The sequence below is a fragment of the Melopsittacus undulatus genome, chromosome 5, assembly GCF_012275295.1.
Source record: "Melopsittacus undulatus isolate bMelUnd1 chromosome 5, bMelUnd1.mat.Z, whole genome shotgun sequence".
Lineage (NCBI taxonomy): Eukaryota > Metazoa > Chordata > Aves > Psittaciformes > Psittaculidae > Melopsittacus > Melopsittacus undulatus.
The window spans coordinates 78,972,761-78,998,706 of NC_047531.1; the positions used below are offsets into that span (position 1 = coordinate 78,972,761).

A 25,946-nucleotide genomic window follows, 5' to 3' on the forward strand; every position below is an offset into this window, starting at 1 on the left:
CCGGCAGAGAGCCACCGAGATGGCTGGGGCTGGAGCACCTGGCTTATGAATAGAGGCTGAGAGAACTGGGTCTGTTCAGCCTGGAGGAGAAGAGGTACAAGGGAGACCTTATTACTGTCTGCAGCTACTTAATGGGAGGGTATGAATAAGAGTCTCATGCTCTTAGTAGAGTGGCACCTATAGTGATAAGATGGGGGACAACAGGCACAGCTTAGAATTCTGAATACCTATAAGGTAAACTATTTCATATTGAGGGCAGTCAGACATTGAAGTGGGTGCACAAAGAGGTTATGGACTCTCCATTCCTGCAGCTATTAAAAATGTCACAAGGATTTTAGAATTAAGGCTTATTAAAATGTGTAGGTAACTATTTTTTTTACATGCTTTAGTTAATGTATTTTTATTCGAGTAACTGAGAATACTTGTTTCACTGTTAGTTTTATAGTAGAGTGCTGTTGTATCAGGTTGGAACCTCTATGTCAAATTTTTATTGTGTCCTTAGGAAGAAGCTTCTGTTAATCTTGGGCCAAGAAAAGCACCTTTCTTCTTTTAACACCTGTAATTTACTGACAGTATGTTTAAAGTTGTTTTATTTGATTCTGTCATGATTCTTTGCGCTGAAGAGACCTTCTCTGAACTGTAGCCAAACATGAAAAATCCAACAATGACCTTGAGAAAATAATTATTCATGGTGCAATTTGGCATCTACTGTTGAAAAGAAGTGTTATTGCTTCAGCATGAAATATGAACAAGTGAGAAAAAAACTGTCTCAGTACTTGTTCTGAGATAACAGTTTTTTACCGTGCTATAAAACTGTCATTTTCCTCTGGTTTGTTTTTAACAGATTCTGTTTTTGATTGCATAGGAAAACATAAAACAGACTGTGGAACAGGTAGAAGAGCATAAAAAACGGATAGAGAAACTGGAAGAATATGCCAAGATATGCAAGTATGTTTAAAAAAATTAAAAGCTAATTCAAATTCTGTCATATTACATATTCTCAGACTAACATAACAGGCTTATTATTCTTTTCTGTGTTTTAAAATTTTAATCCAAATGAGAATTCATCATAGTTCTAATTAATATTTCAGTTACTTTGCCTGTTAAAATAAAGTAGGAGGTCTGATGCCTTATCCATATTTTGTTTGAAACCAGTTTTATAATTGCTTAAAATTTCTCGTAGGTGTGTAAATTGCATCACTGTGGGGCTGTTGGTGTACAAATTCTGAGCAAGAGCTCAGGGTAATACCGTAATGGTGCTGCTCTGGAAAGCATTAATATTTATGTTGCAAATGAGCAGCTCAGGTCTCACTTCCTGGGTCTTGCCTTTGACTTGATTTTTACCGTCTGAGCAACCTGGTGAATTTTGATGGTAGCCTGCGTTTTGTGCAGGAGGTCAAAGTAGGTGATCTGCAGTGATTTTTTTTTCCCCAGCCAATCTTTTTTTGTACATCTGTAAAGTGTGCTTTGTCTTAATGCTCTCTGTGTACTGAACAAAGTTTTGTCATGGACTCAGAGCAGCAGACCCATTGTGATTGGTGTGATGTAAAATTATTTTAATTAAGTACTTGTAGTAGAGTGCAGTAGAGCCTGAGTGATTTTGGCAAGTGTGTAAGGTGAGTAATAATTTTGCATGAGAATTCTCAATCCTTCTGATTTTTGCAATACCAGACCTTTTACTGATGGAGGGTAAAACAATATAGTTGCCTATTACACAGGCAAAACCTCTCACTTGAACTCAATTTTGAAACCTTAACAATAGCTTATACTTCAGAATGCAACTTGTATAAGTAACTTCATACAGATACTTTAGGTCTTTTATTAATTTTTGTAGTTTGTGACCATAGAATGCCTTTACTTTCATAATCCTAAAAGCTTGTATAAATGAAATAGTAAATTGTTTTCCTTTTTTTGCTTCCTTTCAAAGTGAATCATTAGCAGAAAAAAAGCAGCAAGAGGAAGTACTAACTAAGGAAATTGAAAATGCAACAATACGAATGGCTGAAGTGAATGAAGAATTGAACAAAATAGTTGGTGAACTGCAGAATGCCAGAATGGATTACCATGAAGGAAGGCGTCAGCAAATGAGAGCAGAGATCCTGGAAAGTCTCAAAAGACTATATCCAGATTCTGTGGTAATTGAATGGCCTCATTTAAAGCCTTATTTTAGAAGCAAGATTTGAGAGTTCTGCCTTAGACTGAATAAGCAGCTAGAGTAAATGAGACTGTCTTGAATATTCTTTTAAAATATATGCTTGCATGAGTGTACTTGGTGAAATAGTATTGCTGAAAGAATAGCAACATAAACTGTCATTATTTTTCACAATTACCAGAATATATTACTGATTTCATCGAAGAATAATTTTGTTCTCTTGTGTGATTTTTGTGCCATTTGTTTCTTTTTTCTTTCTGGTTTTATATTCTTCCATCTTCAAACATATTTTTGACTGACTTACTTTGAACAAATGAATGGGAGGGTTATCTGAGGGGACATTTATTCCAGAAGGAATGCTTCTTCCAAAGGACAATGTTGCTTAGGTGCATGGAATTTTTATTTTACCAAATGGTCTGTCTTTGCTTATCAGCTACCATATTTTACTTAAATTAGTCCTTAGTAATACCATTAAATGTTCTGTGTATTGATTTTTTTGAATTGTGAGTAGACACTGATTGTGAGGCATATCTACACCGTTTTATTGACACATAAAAGTATTTCCTCCAACGTTGGAAGTGATTCTAAATAAGAATTTTTTAATTAATCAGTTGAATAGGTGGTCTCTGAGTATGTCAGTATAATCATTCCTTTCTGATCTGTATAGTTGAACTGTATGAGCGGGGAAGGTCCCCCCTGTTCCCATTTTAAAGGTGACATACCTGCTTCCTAGTGCTGCTGTAAGAACATAAATGAAAATGAAAGAATATTTTGAACACCAGCTCTCCTTTAAGCCAGCAAGGTGTCAGTAGTCTGATCCAGTTCTTTTCAGAGCTGAAAAGCAAATCCTTAACCCCTTGAAAAAACAACAGGATCAGACACTTGCCAGATTCTGAGGTTTTACAAAAGACCAAGGAGCAAAGAACAGCAAAACTTTTTAGCTGTTCTTCAGAATCTTTTAGTCCATGTTAATGAGGTGTTAAAAAAAATACAATTTTGATATGTGTCTTTTTGCTCGCTTTTTGCATTATACCCTATTTGAAAAGAACTGGATCAGACTGGTGATACCTTGCTGACTTAAAGGACAGCTGGTATTTAGGATGTTCTTTTTTTTTTCCTTCAGGAGCTGCAAATTTAAAAGTACTTAAAGATATGATGACTTGTAATATGTAAAAAAATAGATGAGTAAAATTGGTTACATAAACTATTCCATTACAGAAAATCTTAATACTTGCTTCAGTTGCCCTTCTTTCTGCAATAGTTTTCCCAACACCAGCATATAAGGTGACGGTTTCTTCTGAGCTGCTCCTTAGGCTCGGGTATACAGAACTAAATACTCGGGCAGAAATGGAGGAAGTCTTGGTGTCTGTCTTCTGGATTTCATTAGTGAAAAATGGCATACTGCTTTTAAATATTTAGATTTTGTGTCCATTTTAAAGCTTCTGTTTTGATAAAACAATCTTGTAATGGCTGGTGAACGTTCCAGGTACTGAAACAGCCATGCAGTTCTGTGATTCCACATGTATGAGTGACATGCATTTTCATGGATTTTTCTGATGAACAAAGTGACTTTTGTAGCTGATTACAGTTTTTCACAATTTAATTTTCAGAATGGCATTCCTACATTGGTAATTTTAATTGTAAGATTATGATTGTTACAGATTCAGTTGGGCTGTCAGCCCATCTACTTGGATATTTCTATCTGCAGCTCAGACAAATGTTTTCATGTAAATACAGCATTCCAGCGGGACTTAAATGCCTGTGTCTGAAAGTATATATATCCTCTGTATAGTTTGGAATGTCTGAAAAATCAAATGTTATTGTGTGAATTTATATGTTAAAATGTTCAGAATGTGGATTAATACCTTTAATTATTCAGGGAAAGTTCAACTATACCTATAATTACAGAAATGGAACAAGAGACCTTTAGAGAGAGCATGTACTACAAAAAACTAAGTCATTCTGTCTGTGGCAGTGGTATATCAATATCTGGCAAAACAGGTTTGATTCTTTGGACTATGCAGTAAAAGAAAAGCAGTTCTTACTCTTTTCATGCTACTAATGAAAGAAGATACTTCTTTTTGGGGTTGAAACTGGAACAGTGTCTCTGTTGCTACCATTTTCCAGCTAACAGTTCTATGTCTTAAGTGACCTTATTATCATTCAAAGGTCTTAGTGTTTTTAGATACTTCTCTTCCTCTTCAAAAAAGAAACTTGGCTGACCACTGTTGTCACTCTGGCATGTTTATGTATGCTAAGTTGAGTAAAACATTGAGATGTGTAACGTTAATCTTGGGAGAAAAAGTTTAAACCCTCCCTTCAGATTTGAAGGCATACTTTGCAGTTTGGATGGATGACTACTACAATTTCTCTGACGTACAGCTATTGTAAGAGAGCGCAGCTCATAGATATGTAACACGCTTTCCTCTTACTACTTCAGCATCTTGCATGCAGAAATATTATTTATATCTAAAGTAACATACGAATATTTCTCTGTATTTTTATCTTCAGTTTGGAAGACTGCTCGACCTGTGTCATCCTATTCATAAAAAGTACCAGCTTGCTGTTACCAAGGTATTCAGCAAATATATGACTGCTATTGTTGTTACCACTGAAAAAACAGCAAGAGATTGCATTCGCTTCCTAAAACAAGAACGAGCTGAACCTGAAACTTTTCTTGCTCTGGATTACCTTGATGTAAGTATTTTTTTTTCCTGTCATCAGCAAGTTAATACACTTGTAAATCTTGATATTGGCTTGTTTAAGCATAAGTAAAATAGGCTTAAATGTTAGGGGAAAGCACTTATGAGGTGAACTTCATGAGGTTCCTGGTGGCCCATTTCTCCAGCTTACTGAGGTCTCTAGGTGGCTGCATGAGCCCCTAGTATATCAGCTATTCCCTCTAGTTTTGTGCCATCAGCAAACTTGCCCAAATGTGGTTCTCCGTCCTCATTCTGATAGTGAAGATGTTAAACAGGATTGGTCCTAGTTCTGATGTGGCATGTTACTGGCCTTTGACTGGACTTTGTGCCACCAGTTACCACCGTGTGCCACCAGTTACCACCCTGTGTGTCTGTCTGTCCAAGCCAGTTTTCAGTCCACCTTACTGTTTGTTAGCCAGTCCATATTCCATCAGCTTCTCTATGACGATCTTGCAGGAGACGGTGCTGAGAGACTTCCTGAAGTTTAGGTAGACAATATCTGGTGCCCTCATCTACCAGGCCAGTCATTTCATAGAAGGCCATCAGGTTGGTCACACATAACCAACTTGGTGAAGCCATGCTGAATAGTCCTCCAAGACTTTTGTTATGTTCCTGTAAATGGTTTCTAGAGTTAGATGCTCTATCATCTTCACAGGGATCAAGGTAAGGCTGACTGTCTTGTAGTTCCTTGGGAGTGTTGGCCAACAAAAAACTTAATGTAAGCTGGCAGTGTGTGCTTGCAGCCCAGAAACCAACTTAATGCTGGGCTGTAGGAATAGGAGCGTGGCCAGCAGATCAAGGGAGGTGATTCTACACCTCTCTTCTGAGACCCCACCTGCAGTCCTGTTTCCAGCTATGGGTACCTCAACATAAGAAGGATGTGGAGCTGTTGGAGAGAGTCCAGAGGAGGGCCACAAAGATGACCGGAAGGCTTTAGCACCTCTCATGTGCAGACAGGCTGAAAGAGTTTGGCTTACTCAGCCTGTAGAAGAGAAGCCTCTGGGGAGACCTTAGAATAGCTTTCAGTGCCTAAAGGAGGCCTACAAGAAATCTGGAGAGGGACTTTTTGCAAGGGCTTGTAGTGACAGGACAAAGGGGAATGGCTTTGAACTGACGGAGGGGAGATTTAGATTAGCTATTAAGAAAAAAATTCTTCGCTATGAGGGTGGTGAGACACTGGCACAGGTTGCCCCATCCCTGGCAGTGTTCAATGCCAGGCTGAATGGGGCATTGAGTAGCCTGGTCAAATGGAAGGTGCCCCTGCCTGTGGCAGGGGGGTTGGAACTAGATGATCTTGAAGGTCTTTTCTAGCCCAAACCAGTCTGATTCTATGATGCTGATAGGCAGCCTGTAGCAGACACCCACTACAATTTTTACCAGATGTTCCTTCAGTCATTACCTATGAGCTCTCAGTTCATCATCCTTCCCCAGGCAGAGCTCTGTGCATTCCAGCTGTTCTTTCACAAATGTTTTAACTAATACTGTTTATTGTCCATTCTACGTGGACTTGCATTTCATGCACAGCAAAATAAGTTATACAGATTTAAGGACTACAGTATACATAGAATATGAAAACAAGATCTGTATCTAGTTTTACAGAACTATGTTCTGTTGATCTGTACATCCTGTCCCCAGACCACTCAGATTTGGACATGCTTTGCTATAACAACATGGATTCTAAACATTGCTTACTTGCTTTACAGGTTAAACCAATCAACGAAAGGTTAAGAGAAATAAAAGGAGCTAAAATGATGGTGGATGTTGTACAAACTCCATTTGCTCCACTGAAAAAAGTGATTCAGTTTGTGAGTGGGAATGGATTGGTCTGTGAAACAGTTAAAGAAGCAAAACAAATAGCATTTGATGGACCAGTGAGGTTGAAAGTAAGCAGCTGAATTTTGTTGCATATGTTTTTCACTGCAGTTATGTATTTGATGCCATTTAAATAATTCTTTTATAAACATCCCACAAAGTATTGCAGAATTATATTATGCTGTCTAGTTTGTTCCCACATAAATAAGCCCCCCCCAGATATTTCACATGGTTATGTTTTCCTCTGTATGATAGTAGGTTTTAGTGATTTCCTGCAAAAAGGAGGCAAATTAGATAGTATCCAAGTATGTTTCTTGATATGGTCCTCAGGATGAAAAGGAGGAGAAAGAGGGAGGAGTAATTCTGTTCTTTAAACTGTCTGATTTAACAGTGCAAAAAAAAATTATTTAGAATCTTTGACAGAATGTATTAGTTGCAGATGCAGACTGTGTTGTGTGGGCTGAAGCTTCTCTGATTTTTCTTGCACTTCTTTTTATGCTTATCTCTGTTGCTGTAGATAGTCTGTAGAAACCTTTAATGCACTTGGTAAACCTTTTAAAATCTTCATTACAACAGCCTTAAGTCAAAGATGAGTGTGAAATCATTTTTACTTGGAATCAAGTCACAAACCCACCTATGTTCTTTACTAAAATTTCTCCTTTCTGTTTACAGATGAGCTGTTGTCCGTTACTCCATTATCACATTGCTTGGTTTGCTCTACTAAGCCAGACGTAGCCTTCTAAGTTGTCAGTGTATACACAAATGTCTCATATTAATTTCCTATATAGAAGAATTATATATATAGTGAATATACCATTTCATTTCCTTTTCTGATCAGTAGTAGTAACACCAAAATGTGACTAGTGCCAAGAAACAACAGACTTTTTTTGTAGTTTCATGTATCTCATGTTAGCAGGTTTGGAACAGGAAAGAATGTTGGAGTCCCACTAAAATGTCGTTGATGCTTGCTTAACCACCATATCTGGAGCACTAGTTCATGTCATGTTTTGGATGCTTTGTATTCAGATGTATTTGATCTTTATTATATTTTTATTTTGTCTTCCAGACAGTGGCTCTAGACGGAACTTTATTTTTGAAGTCTGGAGTGATTTCTGGAGGATCAAGTGATTTAAGATTTAAAGCTAGATGTTGGGATGATAAAGAAATGAATACAATGAAAGAAAGAAGAGATAGCTTGATTAATGAGCTGAAGGTAGGTCTCTTAAAAAGCACTTAACTGCAAAAAGCATAAAGAACTTCAATAATTTAATTCAGCTATGGGAAGATGTTTTTCTAAAAGGTAATTTTCAAAACTTCTAGAAGATGCAAACAGGACGTAATAGTTGTTTATCCTCTTCTACTTAATAATAATCAACTGTGAGTCTCTGTTCTTTCCTAGTGGGTTGGTTCACATATGAGAGAGGTGGAGAGCCAAGACAATACTGAGAAAAGTTTCTTCATGGAAAAAAGCTGTTGTTCAGAGTACCTGAAAACTTTTAGTGAAGAAGATGCTAGATCACAGAATCACAGAATCCCAAGGGTTGGAAGGGACCTCAAAAGATCATCTAGTCCAATCCCCCTGTAAGAGCAGGGTAACCTAGAGTACATCACACAGGAGCTTGTCCAGGCGGGCCTTGAATATCTCCAACGTAGGAGACTCCACAACCCCCCTGGGCAACCTGTTCCAGTGCTCTGTCACTCTTACAGTAAAGAAGTTCTTCCTGATGTTAACGTGGAACCTTCTATGCTCCAGTTTACACCCATTGCCCCTTGTCCTACCACTGGATATCACTGAAAAAAAACTAGCTGCATCATCCTGACACCCACCCTTTACATATTTGTAAACACTGATGAGGTCACCCCTCAGTCTCCTCCAAGCTAAAGAGACCCAGCTCCCTCAGCCTCTCCTCATAAGGGAGGTGTTCCACTCCCTTCATCATCTTTGTGGCTCTGCGCTGGACTCTTTCAAGCAATTCCCTGTCCTTCTTGAACTGAGGGGCCCAGAACTGGACACAATATTCCAGATGCAGCCTCACCGAGGCAGAGTAGAGGGGGAGGAGAACCTCTCCTGCCCTAATAACCATGCTCTTTCTAATGCACCCTAGGATGCCATTTGCCTTCTTGGCCACAAGGGCACATTGCTGGCTCATGGTCATCCTCCTATCCACCAGGACCCCCAGGTCCTTTTCCCCTTCACTCCTTTCCAGCAGGTCAACCCCCAACCTGTACTGGTACATGGGGTTGTTCTTCCCCAGATGCAAGACTCTACACTTGCCCTTGTTGAATTTCATCAAGTCTCTCCCCACCCAACTCTCCAGCCTGTCCAGGTCTCGCTGAGTGGCAGCACAGCCTTCTGGTGTGTCAGCCACTCCTTCCAGTTTAGTGTCATCAGTGAACTTGCTGAGGGTACACTCAGTTCCCTCATCCAGGTCGTTGATGAAAATATTAAACAGCACTGGTCCCAGCACCGACCCCTGAGGGGCTCCACTAGTCACAGACCTCCAGCTAGATTCTGCCCCATTGACCACAACTCTACTGTCAATGTAAAAATATTTGCACAAACCAAAGCCTGTCAGTGTAACATGATTTGTCATATTGAGTTATTTTGGAAGAGGGATAGAGCAGGAATTTAGGAATTTGCAAGCGTTTGCTCTGTTTTGAGAAACAATTCTGTTACAGAATTGGTATTGAATGTTATCAGTGCTCTCAGCATTTGCCTTGAATGGGGCCTATGTCAGTGAGGCTAGCTTTATGTAGTGCATAAATCTGAGAAAGAGTAATTTCCAAATAAGTCATGGTTTGTTTCAAATGCTTTTTCTCATATTGTAATATTTTTCTAGGACTTAATGAAGATCAAACGTAAGGAGGCTGACTTGAAGCAGTTGTATGCTCAATGCCATGGAATGCAGACACGACTTAAGTACTCACAGACTGAATTAGAGCTTATTAAAAAGAAACATCTTGCTAATCTCTACGTGGTATAGTACTAAGCTTTTATAATTTTTGTGTTTAATAACTGCCTTTTTTTGCCTAAGCTGTAATTACTAGTGAAAGAAAAGGAATTAGAAAAAGCTACTTAAGGAAGTAGTATTCATGTTTTACATACAGCAGTTATGACTGAGGAATTAATAAAATGCAAAAGTCTTCCACCCAAGATTACAAAGTAATTTACATGAGGCTTGTTCTTTTTTAGGTTTTAAATTTGAATTTCTGGTAAGATTGGTTTATCATTTAGTCTGTAAGTCAAAATGCACTTTAAATGATACTTGGGTAACTTGTTTTTCTGCTCATAAAAACTGTAATGGTTACATGCAGATTGGCAATAATAGCGGGTAAGTGGCATTGTAGAAGAAAATATTCAATGTTTTTAATAAGAAAAATACAGCTATTCTGAAACAGAACCTTCTCTTGTTTTCCAGAAAGTTGACCATCCTATTAAGAAAAATTACCATCTTTTTCTTTTCTTTTTATCTAGGAGAAATCAAAACTGGAAAGTGAACTGGTAAATACTGAGTCTCAGCATGATATGCTGAAGGAAGGAGTAGCACAAAGAAAAGAAAAAATAGAAGAATTTCAGAAAAAAATTAATGAGGTAACGCTTCCTGTCCTAGTCATGACAGCTTATGCTGTTGTACTGCAGAAGCTTCTTTCTGTTACTGCTGACTTCTAGAAAGTGAGCAACTTTTAACTTTGTAAACAGCTTAGTTGACAGGGTTATAAGTTACTCCAACAATCTTACTACATTCTTTGCCTTTTTACCAAGGTAACTATGAACAGAGGTGCAGTTGGATCTTAGTATATATGTATCATAGCTTTGCAAATCAATTTCCTTAAAATTCTGTGACTGTTATGTGCCAAACACAAACCAGCTAAATCATATATTTCTTGAATATTAGATTATTAAATGAAGCTTAATATATATGCTTAATGCACAAACTATAATTTCATTTCATTTGACATAGGAGAAAATTTTTGAGTTTGAAAAGATTGGTTGGTTTTTCCCCCACCTTCTCCTGGTCTACTAATAAATATGATTTACACTTCGTAGTATTGAGCAGGCACAGTCCATTGTAGTTTACAGCTTTAGAGCTCTCAGTGCAAGCTTCAGCTGTAGATTAAATCCCAGCAAATTACTCTCTAGGTTTTGGGGTAAATTTTGGTATCATTTTATTCTTTCTCAGACTCTTAACAACCAAATTCTTTGTAAGAAACTGTAGTCACAGGACCTCTCCTTTTTGTGGAGATATTAATGCAGCATGATTGCACGACTAAACTGTACCTTTCCTTTGGCGTGAAGTCTTCCTGGCTGATGTGGATCTGTGACAGCACGTACATACACTGAACTCAGAAAGCACCTAGAAGAGTTGCAGATCTTTCAGTAATTAGTACATCCACTTAGACAGTCCTCGCATGTGTGATTGTCCTCTTGAAAAGCATTCTCACTGCAGTCATAGCAGATCCCATTCAGTGTCTTAATGGAAATCCTCTGTTGATATCTCTTAGAAGAAGATCCATCAGGTCTGCAACCCACATTCAGAATAGAGCAGGCATGCTCATGCCATTAGGAAGAGAGCTCTGTCAGCCTTCTGGAACTGCGAGCAGTTCTCAGCGCTGCTAAGAGTGCTTTGTTCTGAATTCTGCGGATATCATGTCTAGGTGATAACCTGTTACACCAGTGTATACTAGAAAAGTAGATAAAGAGCAGCACAGAGTGATGATTCCTTTCTTGGGAAGTGGCCAATATCTGCTCTATTTTCTGTGCACTCTTACTATGCTGGGAGAGTGGCTGAGGTATGCATGATGATTGTCAAGAAATTCCTTATTTCACTGTGTTTTTTTGTTTTTATTTGGGGAAGAAGGAGTTTTGGGGAAGGAGGGGTGTTTTGGGTGGTTTGGGGCTTTTTTGGATGTTGTGGGTTTGGGGTTTGGATTTTTTCTGGGGGGGTGGGGGGTTGGTGTTTGGGGTTTTTCTGTTTGTTTTGGTTTTGTTTTGTTTTTAAGATTGTTGTATGCTTGTCTGATACCTGGTTAAACAAGCCTGCATATCAAAACAATGTAAACAATATTTGGGTTTTGACCTATGAAGTTAACTTAAAATTTTGTTCAGTCCATTGGGTTATCTTTCAAATGCTGTAGGCTGTTGCTGTTCCTTTGTTCATTCTTGCCATGTACACTATACCTGATCTTTACCTGCTGTAGTCTTTCATTAAAATTTTAAGATTGGTTTTGGCTGAAGCTTTTGTTAGTATTTGCTGTATAATTAAGAAATAAGAGATTCTGTAGCAGGTCTTTTGCTGTGGCTTTGCTATAAATGGAACATAGTAATTAATGTGTATGAATCACTTGAAAGGACTGGAACAAAGAACTGAGCTACACTGAGAAACCTGATGTATCTGATTAGTGTCCTGTATACCATTCAGCCTTCTCTTCTTCATTTGATGGGGAACAACAAACAGAAACAATAAACTGAATTGATTGTCTAGATGTTTGACTGGTTACAAGATAGCATGAATAATTTTTGCTCCATTTCTTTTTGTTTGAAGGTTGAAGATTCTGTTTTCCGGGAATTCTGTGAAGAAATTGGCATAGAAAATATTCGTGTGTATGAACAAGAACATGTGAGACAACAAGAGGAGATTGATAAGAAAAGGTAGTATTTGTAATTCAAATGTTAAAAAATTATTTGTATTAGATTTGGCACACTGGTAAATTCTCTCCATCACAGGAAATACCACAAAAACCTAAAAGACTGTAAAAGGTTACATTAGCATTGCAAAAATTTGTGAGCAGTTGCACTGTAATGGTTTGGATTTATCTGACAGTTAAAGTCAGTGATAGTTGCAACAACCTGGAAAGGTAACATTTGCTATTTTGGTAACGTTGTAGGAAAATAAAGCAAAAAGTATTTAAATAAAAACCACATAGAAAAAAAAGTCACAAACTGACATGGCATTGAGGCTCACTCATGTATCAAAAAGCTTAAAGGAGAACTGGGTGTGAGATGAGGTGATCTGGTAGAAGAACATACTATTAAGGAAAGCAGGATATTTTCTCACAGGCAACTTCAAGTGGTATTCCCCTGTGACAGGCATATGTCACAGGACAGCAAATTTATATTTTAAAGAATGAGAATGTTAAAATGCACTATTTCCTTGTACTACAGGTATTTGCAGGCAGCTGATAGTTTGTGCATTCATTTATAGAAAATATGCCTTTCCTACATGACTAGTATAATGGCTAGTACTGAACTCCATTTTCTTTTCAGCTATCTCTTCAGCTGGCAAGAGATTCACTGACTGGTTTTCAGAAAGTAGTCCAAACATGTATGTTTGGTTAGGGCTGCAGTGAGGTAGTAATGCAGTATGTTTAGTTTCAGTTAAAGCACCTGCTGGCTGAAGTGATTTGGTCATGTACTTATGTTTGCAAGAACTGAAGTCTGGTAAGTGTATGAAGTTAGTAATAGAACAGTGAAAAGAATAAATTTTTGCATGGCCTTATCTTAGAATCACAGAATGGTTTGGGTTGGAAGGAACCTTCGAGTTCATCTAGTTCCAACCTGCTTGCCATGGGTAGGGACAGCTTCCTTTAGAGCAGGTTGCTCAAAGCCCTGTCCAACTTGGCCTTGAGCACTGCCAGGGATAGGACAGCCACAGCTTTTCTGGACAACCTGTGCCAGCACATCACCACCCTCACAGTGAAGAATTACTTCCTAATGTCTAATCTAAGTCTGCCCTCTTTCAATTTAGAACCATTCTCCTTGTTCTATCTCTACATGCCCTTATGCTACACTGCGTTGGCCTTGCTGCTACCCTGCCTTGACAACATTAGACCTGTAAGCCTCTACTATGGTACTGCCTTCTTGCCCAGGTTTAAAGAGCCTGGAGCTGGTGTTGGGCCAACCCTTTTGCTTGAACAACAGATGCAGCACCAGTAGGAAATCATTCAGTAAGCTCAGAGGCAGACTAACAGCTGAGAGGAGACCTTTCTGTAAACAGGTGCTTTCTTCAGTCCTTTCTCACAGAAAGACATGAAGAAATTTCTGTTGTACCTCATAAGCTGATACAGATCTCCATTGAGAGATAACAAGCAAGGCTCAACATGGCTTGAAAAACTCTGGTCTCATGCTTCCTAATTGCCATCTATTAAGTAAGATAGTTTTTTTGCAATACTCACGTAAACATATATGCCAGCTGACCAGGAAGCTTGCAGTGGCTGAGCAGGGAGCACAGGCATCAGTGTAGCTTTTGCCCAGTTCATATCTATATTATTTACAGGTATATCATTCATGCTGAGATACTTGAACTTTTAGTGTCACTTTCCATATTAAACATGGCCGTACTGTATATTGGGTTTTTTTACCTGTTAACACTGTATTTTTGTACCTTCCAGTATATCCACAGGATGTGGTGTAGTGGAATCAATGATCCAGATGCGTGCAAATTTTTGTGTTCATATAGATGATACAAGAATGCTATCTAAATAGTCAAAATGAAAATCTAATTATAATAACTTTAGATAGACTTAGTTGTCAGCCTGTTTTGAAAGCATTGTTTTGAAATACTGTACTTTGACTAGACTGGAATTTGAAAATCAGAAGACACGACTAAATGTTCAGCTGGAATATAATCGTGATCATCTACAAAAGTTAACAAACACCATCAGCAAGTTGAGGGAGACTGTTCATAAAGATGAAGCTGAGATTACCGGGCTACAGCAGGTAACTGTAACATACATCTCTCTACCTGGGACTGAGGAAAGAGTGCATTGAATTAATAATCTTGAATAAACATAGTTAATGCTATTGAGTAATTTTTCTAGGATTTAATTTAGTGCTGACTTTGTAAATTTAGAAAAAATGCAGTTGCCTATTGTCATCTTAACCTTGCATTACCTGTCATATTAGGGTACTTACAAATTACTAGTATGCAGTGTTATACTGTCCTTAGTTTATATGAAAACACAGCATATGACTAGAGATCGAACTAGCAGGAGTGGCTGAGATTCTTTAGAAGATTCCAGGAGTAATAGTAAACAAGTCCAGTGCTGTGCATCTTTTAAGGTGCTTCACAGCCTTAATAGACTTAAAATAAATCTGTGAAAAATAATTTAGATTTTTAGGTAATTTGTATGGATTCCTTCTTCATAGCATTCTTTACTTGTAAGTAATTTTTTTGTTATGCTGATGTTGCTTCTGGTGCACTGGAAAGTGAAGGAGAAAAGATGTGTAATAGTGCTTTGAATAAAGAACAAAAGTGAAATGTAAAACTCCCCTGAAGTGGGCAGAAAACCCCACATGCTTCATTTGAGCTCCGTATATTTTAACATTAGAAGATACGTATTTCTGATACTGAGGAAAAACAACAGACCTTTAGTCATGCACGAAGACATGTCTGACTTCATGCCTGTGTGCATAATTCTTCTGAGATATGACATTGAACAAATTCAGATGGTTTTGTCCTGGAGAAGGATTATTGGTATTAAATTCTGAAGGTACTTTGGATACTGCAACAGCAATGAAGTCTTGTTTAGATTGCCATAATACTAGTCTCTTAGCTAGTCTCATAGTCTCTAGGACCATGTCTTCATGCATATGGCATTAGATTTACGGTATTCTAGCACCTACTTTCTAGCAATTTAGCAATTTGGGTTATATAGGGGAAGACCCTTCTAGAGTATCTCCACAGATTCTTTGTTCTCTTCAGGTTACTTCAGGATTTCTCATTAATGAACAATACTTTTTAAAGCATTTCAGGTTACCTTGGGTGTTGCTGAATACGTTGTAGATGTACAGCAGGTGGGATCCTTCTTGCAGGGACAGGGGACTAAGGAAAAAGGAGTAGCCTACAGATTTCAGGCATCCTAGGATCCCTGCCTTGTTTGATGGCTGCATAGTTTACTCTAGTACAGTCATAAAACTGGAGCCGGCTATGCCTATGTATACAAAACATCTGGATATTCCTATGTATAAGACGGGCAGTTTTCCCAGACCTTTCAGATTTTGTGCTGTAACACATTTGAATGTATTTTAACGGGTTTGAACTTTAACTCTTTCTTTTTGTATAATAAAAGCTCCATATCAATATTTTTGGTGAAAGGTTAAAATTATAAATATTTCTATGCAGGATGAGGAAAAGCTTCTAAAAAAAGTGAATGAAATTATGGAGGAGCGGCAACAATTTAAGGATAGATTAAGTGCTCATAAATCCGAGGTTAAAAAAGCCCAAAATGAAGTTGAAGAGTTCAGAAAGACATTATTAACTCTTAATAGGTAATTGCTAATTCTACTCCTAGGAAAATGATAAATGTGGTAATATTTAGAAGAGTTATAGTGATCAGATGTTTTAATTTCTTTTGTTCTGTTTTCTTGTGAAACATTCATTAGAGACATGGTAATTTGCATTTACAGTATGCATTAGTTAAAAAGAGTTTCTTATTCAACATTTGGTTCCCAAAAATATTGTGAATGAGTTTATTTAATGAGAACCACCCCATAAACTGTATAGAAGAATATTATGTTATTATCTACCTCATGTTAGGTCTCATTGTGATTACTGATAAATATGTAGTGACTTCTGAGAAGTCACTTACAGCTTGGTGGAGGGGGCATATTAAGTTTACTAGTAGTTTCATATTTTTCTTTGAGTAGTATGGTTGGTTCAGTTACGTCTCTTAATCAGGAGCCTGTGTTTAGAAATAGACTTGTTGGCACAATATGGCTAGGGAAACTTCTGGAATTTTACACAGGCTTGCAGATTATGTGCCTAGTAATTAATTTTATAATGTGTAATCTTTACAAAATAAGGCTGTTGTGTCTCTGCCTTACTTAGCAACTTGATGCTATCAAAGGAATTCATTGCAAAGAGTCATGTATTTCAAGCAGGGTAATGATAAAAGATACTTGCTTAAATTTCCAAAGGATCAAATTTCCATGCTTGTTCTGCAGAGCTGAACAAAAGATAGTACATTTGCAATTAGGAAAGGTGGATATTTGAACATGCTGTAGTGAGAACTTGGCAATATGCTGAAACTAAGTCTGTGCTACTAGCATTTACCTTGCAATAGTTAAAGCTGATACAGAGCAGCAGAGTGTTAACTTTGCCTGCTGGAATAGCTTGTGTTTCCCAGGTGTCTCCTGAGTGATTTTGGAGAATGAAAGGGATGGAAGAAGTACAGTTTTCCTTTATGTTTGATGGGGTTACAGAGGAAACTCGGTAACTTTTTCATGCTGTATGTCTGTGGATGTTCCTGGCTTCTGCTTTTTAATTGTTTTGTATCTTTTGTCTACATAGAGAAGCTACAAAATTACAAAAAGAAGCTGCAACTATAGAAACCGCTCTGGAAGAGAAAAGATTGAGACGACATAATATGCTTCTCGAATGCAAGGTGCAGGACTTGAAAATAAAGTTCCTATCTGGAGTACTGGATGACATCAGTGAAGTTGAGGTACATAAAATGTTTATAAAAGATGGATATCATGGATGAGCAATTATTCAGTCTTGAATTTAGAGATACTTATTTTTCCTTACAGGACTGTTTATCTTGGACGGTAATATTATTTTCATGTGCTTAGGCCTTATCCATTCAAGAGAAGGATTTTTTTTTAATTTTTGTAGACAAAAGTATTGTTGCAAGTATTTTTTACTTGTGCTTGAAATGTGTTCTTGTGAAATATGTAAAATTGCTGTGGTCAAAGAAAATCAGTATAAAAGAGTATTTGAGATAAACATATGTAAATGGACACACAGGGATCACTTCAGAAATATAAATAAATATGTCATGTACATGAATTGACATAATCTTTGGTTAATCATCCATAATATAAATGCTGTCTAAAATCGTCCATTTGTCTTCAGTAGATACAAATATTCACAGCAATTGGGGGTAGGCTAAAATAGAAATGCTCTGCCATCAGGGGACTTTTCTCAGTCTTCCCTCATTGTCCAGCATATCTTCTGTGAGGGGAAGTTAAACTTTCTTCATTGTTTCAAAATAAAATAGCTAGGGGTTTTGAAGGACTTGTAGCTAGTCTGTGAATTTGAAAGGAATCTTGCTGATACCTCTCCTTAGAAAAGTATTTTCTGGAGGATAGGTGTGAATGAGTGGGTCAGAAGACAAAATGAATGCAGAGAGATGGGCAGTCTCCGAAGGGAAACGACTGCTAATCATCAGAGTATGTAGACAGCTCAGCTCTTGATGTTAATCAGTGAGGAAGAGATGAAACTGAGGAGATGGGCAGTAGGAATAACAACTTAGATTCCTAATGGATATCCCTGAGAAAACCACTAGGATCCGGTTCTGAGAAGGAATCTTGGTTGAGAAAGGGACTGACAACAACAGGCAGCACATGTTCTACTCAGGGGAAAGCAGTTGCTTGAAATCCAGGTGTACAGTGTCTATGAGCTATTCTGCTTATGCTGTACAGAAGTGATGCTACTCACTGCTTCTAAAGCCAACTCAGAAATGCCTTGACTTACACACTTCAGAGCCTTTACTTAAAGGGGCTTGAATTATCAACCTTTCCAATCAGAAAATTTAAAGTATGCACATTGTTCTAAATGTATTACGAATAAATTCCTGCTGCTTTCCTCTAAGCTTCAGACTGAAATAAATTAGCAGGTGTTTTCATCTTCATTTAGAAGGTATGGTTTTTAATTAGACTCAGCTGTTAATTCAGTTTTGGCTATGGAGGAGCTATGGCGTAAGTTTACCTCATACCATGTTACCACTGTTTCCTTGTTTTATATCCTTTTAATGTATTGCTTTAATGGTTTAAAAGTTAACTGTCATATTTCTCAACTGGAATGTCCTTCCTATTTATAGCTAGGACCTGAAACAGAAGACACTCAGACTACATCCAGTATCTATGAAAGGGAAGAGGCAATTCAGATCGACTACAGCAGCCTAGCAGAAGACCTGAAGGTAGTCTCTTTGCTTGAAGTTACTAGAGATTGAGTTTTTATTTAAAATACTTTGTTGAAATTATTTACTCTTCAACCTAGTCTCTAAATCACTGTTAACTAAAACCACTGTTAAGCTTAAGTGCATGTGTATTTGTGTTTTGCTTTTGCAATCATACATAGTACTAATTGTATGGAATTTCTGGATAGATCAATTTCCCATATAACTAAATTTAATTCAAAACTTTTCTAAACCATAAAAAATAGTAAATATAACTCATATTTTTTTGCCTCCTTTACCTTCTGCATTAATTTCCAACACTCTGTGTCAGAGGCTAGTTACAGAGCAAGGGAAGAATCTGTTACCACTGGAACTTGTTTGAAGACAAGCTCTCGATGAATTAATCGAGACGTTTTCTTCACAAATGAAGTAATGAAGCCAGCTACTCCTCCTCCTGTGTTATATTTTAACCCAGACTTCAAGGCTGAGGGGAATTTGTGTCTGCTTCTAAAGGTCTTTGTGGAACAATACTTTAGACCTTGTAAATTTATTCTGAGAACTAAGGCTCGGAAGTGGAGTTTCTTGTTTATTGTGTTTTTTAGTTAAAGCTATTGGGTGGGAGGGGGAATTCTTTCAGAAACCATGGGTGCTTGCTGTGTATGTTGAAACTTCTTGGAGTAAAAGCAGATTTTACTGCTTTGGTATTTTTACTTTTTTCCATTAGGAACTAGACTCTGATAAAGATATACAGGATCATCTGAACCAGATGCAGCAGGAAATAAAATCTAAAGAGAGTACTTTAATGAAGACAGCTGCTCCAAACCTGAGAGCAGTAGAGAAACTACAGATAGCTCGGGACAAGTTCCAAGAATCAATAGATGGTAATGCTGAGTCTTTCTTACTAACATGTGAGAGTTTTCACCTTAACTGAAATTCCTCTTTCCAGGGTTGGTCCTGCTGCCTTTGCTTCTTTCAGATATTAAGATACCTTTTATGTTTAAGTGTTCATCCTCAATTGTCATTGTATGTAAACTATTTATTAACATACTCTTAACTCTGCAGTAGTTTATTGAAATGCAGTTTAAATGATTGGAAAGATGTTTTGTTTGCTAAATGACATAAAATATTTTTACTTATTTTCTAAATAGTACTCACTTTAATCATAAAATTATTTAATTTTTTCTGAAATCATTGAAGGAACACATACATGTTGTCCAGAAGTCAGATATGAGCTTTACTGCAGTTACTGTTTCCCTAAAAGAGCACTGCAGACATTACATATTAAGAAAACCAAGGAGTTCTAAAGGTGCAAAAAGCAGATGCTGGTGCTGCTTAAGGCTGTCCAGCTTACAGAAGGAATTGGGAGAATTTTGTTCATTGCTCCAGGCATAAAGCAGGTTGAATACATTCCCACTGTTCAGTTTTTGGGGCCTCCGTTTGAAATCTGGAAGAAAACTCAGAATGTTGGTATACTCCTTGTATCTGTATTAGAATCTTTTTCTGCAATAAGTATTTTCCTTGATGCTTATTATGGTACACAACATATATTCATTCTGTGCATTTGCTCAGAGGCTTACTGTGGCATAATTTCAGTAATCTTTTTTCATAGCTTTTGAGACCAGCAGGAAGGAAGCTAGAAAATGCAAGCAAGAATTTGAACAAGTGAAAAGAAAGAGATATGAGCTATTCAACCGGTGCTTCGAGCATGCCTCTGTAGCTATCGACCAGATCTACAAGAAACTTTGTAGGAACAGTAGTGCTCAGGTGTGTCATGGGCTTGGCTTCAAAGCCTAGTTGATGTTTTGCTATCTAGAATAAGAGAATTAGCAACACTTTCGGTTTCCAGTGACAATTTCAGTCCTGAATGCAGACTTAGAATTTTAGGGTCAGAGGAGGAATAGCTGCATTTGAAGCTCCTTATACCCTACTTAAATAGTTAAAAAAGATAAAGCATTCACAACTTTTTAATCTTTGCAAGTGTTCCAGTATTACTGCTGAAAATAAAGAGGAAACTCCCAGATGTTTTGGTTACGTCAAATCGTCTAGGTGGCTGAATGTTCAAAAACTCAGGCTTGAACTCTTTTCTGTCTTAAATGAGATTTTGTGTTCCCCTGTCAAAGTCAGATACCCAGTGAACATCTTAAGTATCTTAAAGTATATCCTTTCTGCATGTAGGTCGGACAACATAATAAAGCATTTCCTTCTTCCTGATTACTGGGCACATACCTTTTTCCCTGGACTGAACACCAGTCAGATCTTGACTTTGCATCACTCTGAAACAACGAGTATTTTCCAGATGCATTGCCAAAAATAATTAGTTGGGTGCTTTCTGAGGTTTGGGATGCTGTGCCTTGAGTCGCGCCATAGTGGCAGCCTGGTCAAGAGATTATCCTGTGATTAGCTGGGAAGCTAAAACTCGCCTACTAGATACAAACATAGCAGCTGAAGGAAGCTGGTCTGATTGTGCTCGGAGAGAAGTGATAACTCTGTGTGCTCTGGTTAGCTAAAGAAAGTATTAGCTCTGATTTTTGCCATCAGAGGAGGTGGCCTAGTTTGCAGCTTGAACAGATGCTTTTTAAGCAACCTTAACAACTATTTGGAAATTGCCTTTAATATTTCTTAATATATTAATAACATTTATTAATAGTGATTTACTGTCCAGTCAAAAGAGAAGCTTTGGTCGATTAATTTAACTTCCAGAGATTCTGGACTCAGAGCATTCATGCACTGAATATATTGCTCAGTAGAATTTATTTCATCAGCACATTGTGTGCTAGGAGTAATTCAAAAGAAGCTGCAGCCCTAAGAAATTGCACATAGACAGATTCACTCCTGGGTTCGACACCAGTTCTCTTCCATTCCTCTTCTGTGGAGAGAGAAATGTCTTTCCTTTTATATCTCGATGAACAAAAATATATGTGCGTAGTAAGCTATAAGATGATTTTTGCTAGTAGTCTCCATCCATCTGAAAACTTCTTGCATAAATAGATGCAGTGGCACACAACTCAGAGCTGCGTTGCAATATATATGACATGCTTACAGCTTGAAAAGCAGTGTTATTACAATGATAGGCATTCTCTCAGCAGAAAAAAAGAGGAAAATAAGTGTACCTCAAACAAAACAAAGATCCTGCAAGCACTGTATCTTGCTTCCAGCACTATTTACCACAGAAATTGTTTCAAATTGAAGTACCTATAGTGTTTTGTTTTGTTTTTCTTCCACTGCAAATATGAGAAAAGCCTTTTGAAATGAGTGTCACTTACGGAAATTTTATCTGTATCCACTTGTGCAGAAGGGAAGAGACTGAATTGTTTTCTTGTTTCTTCTGTTAAATGGGAAACATAAACCATGTAGCAACAGGCTTACCCATCATCCTTTTTAATGGTTTCCTAAAATGGCCATTCCTTTAAGATAATGCTTTTAGTTTTAGAACCTGGGAGCAAGGATACATAGGAGAAAAAGCCTACCTATATTAAAATCTTTCTCTACCTCAAAGGAAGATTTTGTAAAACTAATTTTCACAAAAAAGTGTAATTTTGGAAGTAGATTTACTTCCAAACAAAAAAGAAAACTCTTTTGGAAGTCTAAATTTTTAGTAATGAAAAAATTAAAGCATTTATATGAAAGGTGATAAAATGGAGCTTATTTAGTGGTTGAGAGTTTGTAAATAACAGATATGTGGAGTTGCTCCCAAGGTTGTTTTGTTAATCAGCTTCCTGGCTCATGGTTCATTGAAAAAGGCATATTCACTAGGGAATTTTATAATGCTGCTCTTCAGTCTAGATGAACAGGGGTTTCCTACTGTAGTACCAGTAGTTCCAACACTACCTCAATCAGTATTTAAACCTAAAAAAATACCCATCTTAATTGTATATCTGTCACTATTAATAATGAAATATCTGTGTTTCCAGGCATTCCTTAGTCCTGAAAATCCTGAGGAGCCTTACCTGGAAGGCATTGGCTTTAACTGTGTGGCTCCGGGAAAACGTTTTATGCCAATGGACAGTTTGTCAGGAGGTGAAAAATCTGTGGCAGCCCTGGCTCTTGTGTTTGCTATACACAGGTAAAAGTAATACTAGGCTCTTACCCAGGTATGTGGCTAAAGTGGCAGGAAGATAGTGTTATACTTACAAACCTGTTGGAAAAAAAATCTGCTAATAGCGTAGTCAGACATTATTAAAGTCTTTATTCTTTACTTGGCATTACTTCTTACCAAAATGTTATGATAAAGTAAGGGAAATCTGTAAAGTGCTTAGAACATTCATTATCATTTTTGCATCTAAATGCAAACTACTGTCTTGTTTTCTACAGTTTTCGGCCAGCACCTTTCTTTATTTTAGATGAGATAGATGCTGCCCTGGATAACACAAACATCGATAAAGTAAGTTGGTCCCTTTCACTTTATCTTTCTATCAACAATATAGTGCTATCCTTTTGCATAAGGATAGCTACTTTTCATTATAGGTTGTTGGTATAAAGAGATTGATTACGCTGTCTTAACCTGTTTTAAAACATACTGGGTTTAGAGTAGGGCTAGATTTAAATTTGTAAATCTAAGTGTGTACTTAGTTCCCAAGTTTTGAAGTTGAGAAAAATTGGTCAGGAGTCTGAAGGCATGCCACGTTGTGCCATGTGTGGTACAGTCTGACAGGAAGGTCACTGGTGAAGTGCTGGTGGGTTGGTTCAGTTGGAATTTTTAAGGCCTTTGAGTCCCCTTATCTCTAAGTATTGAAGAGTGTATGTGCCTATTGGAATTGAGTCATTCTATCACTGGAGTATTGCTCTTACCTAATTGGCCAACTACACATTAAAAACAATTGAGGGCTATCACTCCCATTGGTTTGGCCACATGAATTCTTGCTTGATTAAAATACCTTTCTGTCCTCCTCTTTCTCTTCCCCTTTTTGCTAACAACTATGCACTGCAACAAAACATTACAATAGAATAGAAACAGTACTTTGGCAAGGTGTATGCTTATAAGATGTATATCCAAGAAAATAAAGAACATCAATGCAGAAAGTTTTAAGTATTTTAAGTTCTGGTCTAATGTATATTTAGGAAAGTATAATCTATAAAAAATACTTCATGGCCAAAGAGCAGTTAAACTTGGATTATATTACATATCGGGGTTAACTCTGAAATTGCCTTAATACTGTCTGTATTAGGCCTTTCATTGAGTCCTTGGGGCCCAGCTTCCTGCTTTCAAGTTGAATTGTGCTTTTGCCTGTTTTGTGATCATCCTGGCTAGAGCCACTCATCTGCCATGAGGCTGCAACACACCAGCTTGGATTACTGCTCTTCTGCAGTCCTCTGCCTGCTCTGCCCTGGCCAGGTGCATTGCAGAGGGGCTGGGGCAGAATGACAAACAGAGCTGCTCTTTTCTCATCAACAGTGTGCGATTCAGGTGGTAATGTGTAATGTGCTTGGAGAGCAGCTGTCCTTGAAATGCGTGAAGACGTTGACGGAACATCTGTTTCCTAGAAAATTCCTTGAATTGGCTTGTTTATCTAGGGATTCTTATAAGGAGAGTCACATTATTATTTGAGTATGTGTGAAAAGCATTTTAAATTGCAGAATGAGCAAAAGCAAAATTGCCATAATCTGCAGGTGTAATTAAGTCAGTGTTTCCCTGCACCCAGAGTCTTTCATATCTTGTTCCTTACCTCTGAGATACAGGTGTTAGTGGAAAGTACCAGAGCCTTCAGACAGAGGAATTAAATACTGCAAGTGAGCAAAAAGGATGCACAGTATATATGTTGCTAGTACTCACTGATATCCAGGTTTTATGAATCACAGAATGGTTTGGGTTGGAAAGGACCTTGAAGATCATCCAGTTCCTGGCTCAAAGCCCTGTCCAGCCTGGTCTGTAACACTGCCAGGAATGGGGCATTCACAACTTCCTAAGTCTTTTTCTGTCCATTCTTACAGTTTACGTTGAAGCAGACCTCCAATAATTTACTTGTAATTGCACTGTAAAATGAATGTGAATTTTGTAACTCCCTAAAGACAGTGACTCCATTAAGAAAATTACTTCCATATCACATCGATACAACAGTGCAGGCAAAAGCTGAATTAAAAATATACAGGTTTTCCTTCATTCAGCATATAATTTCTATTGTGGTGACACTGCCTTACTCAGTCACCAGTTTACCAGTTCATGTTTGTCCCTTTATTTTAAAGGTAGCTGAAAAAAATGATGCTGTCTGCAGTAAACTAATACATACTGAGGACCTTACTATACTGCCAGTAACAATCTTTTCACACTTTTTTTTCTTGCTCAGGAATTTCCACCTTTCTTTGTTGTTCTGTGAAGTGCAATATTTTGCATTGACACTGGCCTTTGTCTGTACCTTTGCTCATTGGAGTGAATGATTATTTTCTTGAGCATTCTCACAAAGCAAATGTGAGGAGCTGTCTTAGGAGCATGCAAAGTGTCTGTCATAAGACTTTTACTTCTCATTTTATCCTGCTTCCTAACTGAGTTACTGAATTCTGGAGTTAATGTAGTTTTGTTCTTCCCTCATCATTCCCTAATTACTGCATGGTTTAAGTCTGCTAGAACTAACTTACTGAAATATTTGGCTTCTTCCCAAAGGTATCAAGTTTCATTAGAGAGCAGGCACATGAGCAGTTACAAATGATAGTTATTTCTCTAAAGGAAGAGTTTTATTCCAAAGCAGACGCATTGATTGGAGTGTGTCCAGAGGTAACAATTAATTATTACCATCTTTTGTTAAATAATACACACTGGGGTTTGTTGAAATACTGATTTACACTTTAAGTGTTACTCCAGTGAATCATGTATGTAATTGTGTTGCTGGATTTGAGCTACTCTATGTTCAGAAATAGGTGCAGGTGCTGGCTCAATGCAAAGATCATTTTGGTAACACAAGCTTGTTATTGCATCTCACAGTAATTTATTAAATTCATATTTTGAATGACAGAAGTGTTTTCAATTGTATGATCTTTCCTCCTTTTAGCACGATGACATTATGTTCAGTCGAGTCCTGACTTTGGATCTCACAGAGTATCCAGACGGTGATGACCAGGAAAGAACAGAGACGCACAAACACAGTTCAGAATAAGGTGCGGATGATTGGCAGGGCCTGGTGACAACAGCAACAACTGTGTTTACAGGTGCCTGTTACAAAGCTGAAACTGCATGTGGCTGTTAGAGGTTGATAGACGAATGTTTCCCCTTCAAATTAAGCAGTTTTCTAGAATGTTGAAGTAACTGTTGTTCATTGATACAGTTCTGTTAACAAGAGAGTGCCAGGTGTTTTTCCTGAAGTGCAGGTAAGCCTCTCACTTTTCTGATGAACAGTAACCTGCTTAGCCATATCCCCAGTCACTGCTAGGACACACACTACCACTGGTCAAGA

The 25,946-nt window shown here is 37.6% G+C and overlaps 1 protein-coding gene across 1 annotated transcript in view; it reads left to right on the top strand.

The window, feature by feature from the left end:
* SMC1B (structural maintenance of chromosomes 1B) overlaps window positions 1-25,649 on the top strand; it is a 33,676-nt gene extending 8,027 nt beyond the window's left edge. The window contains exons 8-25 of the mRNA XM_034063332.1: window positions 866-948; window positions 1,928-2,135; window positions 4,664-4,849; window positions 6,558-6,737; window positions 7,733-7,879; window positions 9,507-9,644; window positions 10,142-10,258; window positions 12,210-12,316; window positions 14,242-14,383; window positions 15,789-15,934; window positions 16,956-17,109; window positions 18,487-18,585; window positions 19,289-19,445; window positions 20,174-20,328; window positions 22,476-22,627; window positions 22,876-22,945; window positions 25,160-25,270; window positions 25,545-25,649. Of these exons, the coding sequence (XP_033919223.1) occupies window positions 866-948; window positions 1,928-2,135; window positions 4,664-4,849; window positions 6,558-6,737; window positions 7,733-7,879; window positions 9,507-9,644; window positions 10,142-10,258; window positions 12,210-12,316; window positions 14,242-14,383; window positions 15,789-15,934; window positions 16,956-17,109; window positions 18,487-18,585; window positions 19,289-19,445; window positions 20,174-20,328; window positions 22,476-22,627; window positions 22,876-22,945; window positions 25,160-25,270; window positions 25,545-25,649 (2,457 nt within the window). The remainder of the gene's footprint in view (window positions 1-865; window positions 949-1,927; window positions 2,136-4,663; window positions 4,850-6,557; window positions 6,738-7,732; window positions 7,880-9,506; window positions 9,645-10,141; window positions 10,259-12,209; window positions 12,317-14,241; window positions 14,384-15,788; window positions 15,935-16,955; window positions 17,110-18,486; window positions 18,586-19,288; window positions 19,446-20,173; window positions 20,329-22,475; window positions 22,628-22,875; window positions 22,946-25,159; window positions 25,271-25,544) is intronic.
* The last annotated feature ends 297 nt before the right edge of the window (window positions 25,650-25,946 follow it).